The following is a 5529-nucleotide window of genomic DNA, read 5'->3' as shown; positions in this document are numbered from 1 at the left end:
GGTTCTGATGTGTCACTGGGCCCCAGTAGTGACTGAGCATGTGACCGCCAGCTGTCAGGTGGCTGTATGTCTAAAGCTAGATGTTATCAGACGGGCACAGCAGCAATCCAATATGATGGAAGTGGTACATTCAGGGCTGGGCTCAAAGAGTTCAGAGGCATAAGTAAATCAAATGAACAGGCAGCTCAGAACTCCCATGGCATCTAACTCTGTTGATGTGACACCTCTCCTTTAATTCATACCTATGGCCTCATGGAGGGTTCCCTATAGCAAACTGATAAAGGAGGAAGGGAGCAGAAGCCAATTTACACACAAGTCAGTATAAGCACAAGCTGGAAATGGACCACTCTATTACAACCCCAAGTGGGGGTAGCCCTGAAGGACGGCGTTAAACTCCCTGGGGGCAAAACTCCAAGCAATATACTTTGTCCTTCCTTTTGTATGGAGGAAGATATGACTGAAGCACAGATATACACTAATTCCTAATAAATGGCAAACGGCTTGGCTAGTTGGTCAAGGGCATGGAAAGAGAAAGAGCAGAATTTCAGAGACAAGCAGGTCTGGGTAAGGGGCATATAGATGAACTTATCGGAGTGGGTGCAAAGTATGCAGATCTTGTGTCTCACATTAATGCTCACCAGAGACCATCGAGGCTCTCCAGGCAGATGGCCAAATGTCCCATCTTGTGGATGTCAGCCAGCCTCTAAAGTTAGCCACCCTGTTGCTTTGCAAAAGACCCATAAAAGGGTGGCCGTAGTGGCAAGGATGGAGGCTATGAATGGACCAAACAACTTGGGCTCCCTTTCATCGAGGTTGATCTGACAACGGCCAACAATTAGTCAACCAGCCAGCAGCAGGCAGCAGCATAGAAACATTGGTCAGGGAGGGCAGCCAGCCCCCTGTGGGCAGGTCAATTATATCAACCCCCTTCCTCCTTGCAGAAAGCAATGATTCATCCTTACTGGAATTACATGTACTCCAAATACGGTTTGCGTTTCTAGTTCTGCAAGCATCGCCATCCAAAGGTTGAAAGAATGCTCAATCCATTACCCAGAGCCAGAAGACTCATTTTATGGCAAAGGATACGTGACAATGGCCTCATGAACATGGGCTTCACTGGTCTTACCATATGCCCATCGCCCAGAAGCAGCCAGCCTGAGAGAACAATGGAATGGAGTGATTTCATTTCCACAAGTTTTAATCTCCTCTTCTGCAAAATAGGATTATAAACAGTTCTAGTACTTCACAAGACGTTTGTGGGATTGGATCTCTTTCCTGGCCCTTGTATGCTGCAAGTGCTCAATAAGTGGTAGGCATTATTATTAATTGAATTAAACTGTGAAAGACCTTCTGCCCCAGGAGGAACTGGTGATGGGGCTTCACTAAGCCCAGCAGGGCTGTGGATCTCACTCTAGTTTGACCTGCTTTGAATACTCTTAGCTATTCGGAAAGTCTCCGACTTGAATTACACTTTTTGGCCAGTACGCAGCTCAGCAGAGATGTTGTCGCTGAGCAGAGCTGGAGGGGAGGAGAAAAGATGCTGCAGAGCTCGAGAAACCGAAACTGGAAACTCTGACAGGGATTGGCCACCTGTGGGCAATCTGAAAGGACTATAAAAAAACCAGCCTGAGAGCTGTTACCTCACTGCAGTTCCCGTCTATCAGCAGCCTGAAGGCAGGAAGATTCCTTCTCTGCTCTCCTCCAAGGTAAACCCAGAAGCTATGAGATGTGGGTGTGAAGCTGCCAACCTCTGCCAGGCTGCCTGCCTGTGAGGCTCATGCCATGAGAGCCGGGATGCCCATTCCTCAGGGAGTCTACACCCCTGAGTGCCCTGGACTCAGAGTGGTCTGAGGGGATGTGTTGGTGGGCTTTTAGGGGGTTGGGTTGCAAAACCCCAAGAGTCATGAGACTTAGCTTATAGATGCCATGTCAGCAGTCTTTGGCCTTAACTCTGTCACTTCACCTCCTTGGGCTTTAGTTCCTCATCTGTAAGATTAGAATCAAGCTACTTTACTTGCCCAGAGGACTGGACGATTTCTGAAACCCCTTTATTGCAGAATCTAATGTGACAGTGAGTTTATCTTTGAGGATAGATGAAGTGATCTGAAGTAGATATTCGAAGTGTGGGTTTGGGCATTAGTCAATTGTGGCTTTAAATCCTGACTGCTACTCCCTAGTTTAGCAGGCTTGGGATTATTACTTTTCTGAGCTTCAGTTTCCTTATCTATAACGTGTGGTTTAGAACAATGGTACCTACTTCAGGGGGTTGCTATGGGTATAAATAACCTTGTGCCATAAAGCGCTGAGTAAGTGCTCAGTACAGGGGAAGTTGTTTGGGTTTTTTGTTCGTTTTCAATTCAAGGGAAATGCATTGAGCAGACAAAGTTCACATTAGAGGTGAGTTGTGGTGGGGGAAGGGAAGTGTGTTTCTATTTTGCTGTGTAATGGAAAGAGCATAGGTTTTGGATTCTGCAGTCTTGAGTGTGTGTCTAGGCTGCACAGTTTCTTGTGTGACCCTGGGCAAGCTCCTTTACCCCTCTCTGCTTTCTTTGTGAGAAAGGAAGTTGATGTGAAGCCAGTGTTTGGGGCCTGTAAATATTCAATGCATTGGAAGAATAAATCTATCAACAACCATCGTTTAGAAAATTCTGTGTGACAGACACTGTTCTAAATGCTAGGGATATAGTGGTGAACAGTTGCAAAACTCACAGCCACCCTCTGAAATAGGCTTTATTAATAGGCCCACCTTAGGGATAAGGAAACAGGCTCAAAGAAGTCCCAGATATCCTGCTTAAGACAAAGCCAGAAACACAAACCACAGTAATGATACTAGCTGACTTCCGTTGAGTGCGCAGTGCATGCCAGGCACGGTACCAGAGAGGATTCCATCCTGTAATTCTCATAACCACCGGTGTGGCAGGAACATCAGCGCCGCTGGTGCCGTGAGGAAACGGAAAGCCTGCGGCTCCTTAGAGGGGTCCTGGGCTCAGTCCAGAGCATCTCGCTGCTTTTTGTGGACTCATCCTCGAATCGAAAGGGAATACAACAGAGCGGGAGTGGCTCCAGTAGGGCTCTGGGGACCACCTCTTCCCTCTCCCCCATCCCAAGTACGGCGACAAAGCATTGCGCTGTGCCACCATGCGGCAGAAGGCGGTATCGCTCGTCTTGTGCTACTTGCTACTCTACACCTGCGGCTGCGAGGAGACAGGTAAGGATCCTGGGGCACCTCAGGACTCTGCGATAAAGAAGCGGAGAGTTTCAGGATCCCTGGTTTCGAGACCCAGGCGTGCCTCTGAACGAGAGAAGCTATTCCAATGGACAGTGCGGGGTCCCTGTCTAGAGACCCAGATTCGAATCCCTGCTCTGTCAATTCTTCCATTCTCCCGAAATGAGTTCATGCCAGTTCTGTACCAGGCAGAGCGCTCTGGGAAAAGTCTCTTCCCTTCGTTGAGGCTCTCCGAAATGGGAGGATGGTGGCCCCACCTCCGGGGGTGGGCCGGAGCATCAGGCACAGAGTAGGGGACCCTGCTCCCCACTGGGCATTGTCCACTCTCCTTCCAGACAAAAGACGCTCAGGGGACGGTGACTCCGGGTTCTGGGGCACGCTGACCTACATGGCCGTCGGAGGAGGTGGGTCTGGAGGGCGGGGAGCCCCGGAAGGTGGGGCGGGCCCTGCGGCTGGCGTCCCTCACTGCTTCCTCTTCCTCCAGGGCTCATGGCCATGGCGCTGCCCGCGCTGGGCTTCTCGAGCACAGGCATCGCCGCCAACTCGGTGGCTGCCTCGCTGATGAGCTGGTCGGCCGTGGCGAACGGGGGCGGAGTGCCCGCCGGGGGGCTGGTGGCCACGCTGCAGAGCCTGGGTGAGTGCGGGCCGGGCCAGGTGGCCCTCTTTTCTGTCCTGAGCCCTTTTCACAGGCTAACTCAACTCTACTAGGTGGGGCTTCTTCTAATGCCCACCACTCAATGGGGAAACTGAGGCACCCAGGGATTAAGGAATTTACTCAAATTCTCCCATATAGTTAGCACCACAGCCAGGATTCAAACCCAGTCAGTCTGCCTTCTGGCTTTCAGACTCTAAGGCCAGAGCCTTCACTAATGCTTTGGCCAAGTCGCAAGTCTCAGTTTCCTCATGCGTTAACCAGGATAAACATCCTCAATTTAACATTTTATGAATCTCCTCAATCTCAGAGAACCAGAGTGGCAAAGAAATGTGGTGAAGCGACCCAGTTCAATCTCATACTAACCCTGGTCTTGCATTTCTTGAACATCATGAAGGGGATAGATACAGAGCACAGAATGGTGCTTCTAAAAAACGTGCTTTCACCTCTCTCTCTCTTTCATCCAGCCCTTTCTTTCTTTCTTTCTTTCTTTTTTTTCCTCTCCCCCTCTGAGGCATCCAAAATCCTACAGAAAAACCACCCCTGACAAACTGCCCCTCTGCCTTTCTGAACCCTCCATCTTCCCTCAGTTCTGGAAGGCAAAAGCCCAAAGAACCAGCCCAAAAGGACACAGCCCTTCTCAGAGTGGGCAGAGAGGAAGACAGACCAGGCTGCACCCCAGCAGTGAGAGGTGAAGGGTGTGGGCAAGGCTAGAAACAGTCCTGTGCTATAAGATGTTTGTCCTCTCACCAACTGTATTTGCTTTACAGGGGCTAGCGGTGGCAGTGCCCTCATGGCCAAGATTGGGGCCCTTCTGGGCTATACTGTCCACAAGCAAATCGAAAGCAGAGGGAAGGAGAGAGCGGATGAAGAGTAGCTAGCAGCTCCCTGGAACCCCCTCCTTCTTCCTTGTCTTCCTTTTCCAGCTGTAGTCCAGAGGTTCCTCTTTCACACTTGGCAATGACCTAGGTAAAAAACCAGAATAAACGTCTCTCAGAAAACACTGTGTCCTGCTGTGAGTCGTGCTTGCTATGAGAAGCCCAACAAGATCTGGCTCTGGTCTGCCTCATCCACACACCCCACCCGCATTTCCCCCAAAGGCCATCACAGCTCCTGGAGCAAAACTAGCTGATTTTGCCTCTGAGCCTTGGCATATTCTGTTCTCTCTGCCTAGAATGTCCTTCTGAAGCTAATAACCCAGCTCAGACATCTCCTCCTCCGGGACTCCTTCCCAGCAGAGCTGCTACTCCTGTCACAGCCTGAATGCTCAGGCTCTAGTTCTCAGAGTCCCTGGGGAGGCAGATTCTTTCTGTTTTCGGTGAGAGAAGCTTCCAACTACTTCCCTGATTGGGCAGAGATGGAGAAGCCAGATCTCCACTCTCCAAAGAAGTGCTAGAGTGGCCTCCCTCAGGCAGAGGATAGAAGGCCAGACATTTGTCTTGGGGAAACGGTGTAACAGCAGCTTTTGGGGGGCCAACAAGGCCTCCCTTCCCTCAGAAAACTCTGGGGACAGGGTAGGCAGTTTTCATCTGGAGCCTACACGCCTTCTGAGGGGGAAGGGAAGGCCAAGCCCTTGGGAGGATCTGAGGTTTGGGAGGCCTGTTCAGTGAACCAGAGTGCCAGGACCTAGGCAGGCGGGGGGCAAAGAGGC

At 50.7% G+C, this 5529-nt stretch overlaps 1 protein-coding gene across 4 annotated transcripts; it reads left to right on the top strand.

The window, feature by feature from the left end:
- The first annotated feature begins 1633 nt into the window (after positions 1-1633).
- On the top strand, positions 1634-4879 carry IFI6 (interferon alpha inducible protein 6). 4 transcript variants are annotated; one of them, XM_036863231.1, is made up of 6 exons: positions 1654-1706; positions 2921-3208; positions 3562-3630; positions 3711-3860; positions 4469-4569; positions 4649-4779. In XM_036863231.1, exons 2-5 carry the CDS (start codon positions 3139-3141, stop codon positions 4564-4566), a joined length of 387 nt encoding a protein of 128 aa, XP_036719126.1. In that variant the 5' UTR covers positions 1654-1706; positions 2921-3138; the 3' UTR covers positions 4567-4569; positions 4649-4779. The 4 variants fall into 4 exon arrangements, with proteins under 4 accessions (XP_036719121.1, XP_036719126.1, XP_036719111.1 ...); XM_036863226.1 differs by lacking the exon at positions 4469-4569 and having other exon boundaries at positions 1634-1706; positions 3109-3208; positions 4649-4879; XM_036863216.1 differs by lacking the exon at positions 4469-4569 and having other exon boundaries at positions 4649-4879.
- Positions 4880-5529: the final 650 nt, after the last annotated feature.

Source organism: Balaenoptera musculus, chromosome 1 (assembly GCF_009873245.2).
Source record: "Balaenoptera musculus isolate JJ_BM4_2016_0621 chromosome 1, mBalMus1.pri.v3, whole genome shotgun sequence".
NCBI lineage: Eukaryota > Metazoa > Chordata > Mammalia > Artiodactyla > Balaenopteridae > Balaenoptera > Balaenoptera musculus.
Note: the sequence above shows the minus strand (reverse complement) of the source record. Positions and strands in the feature narration are given on the sequence as shown.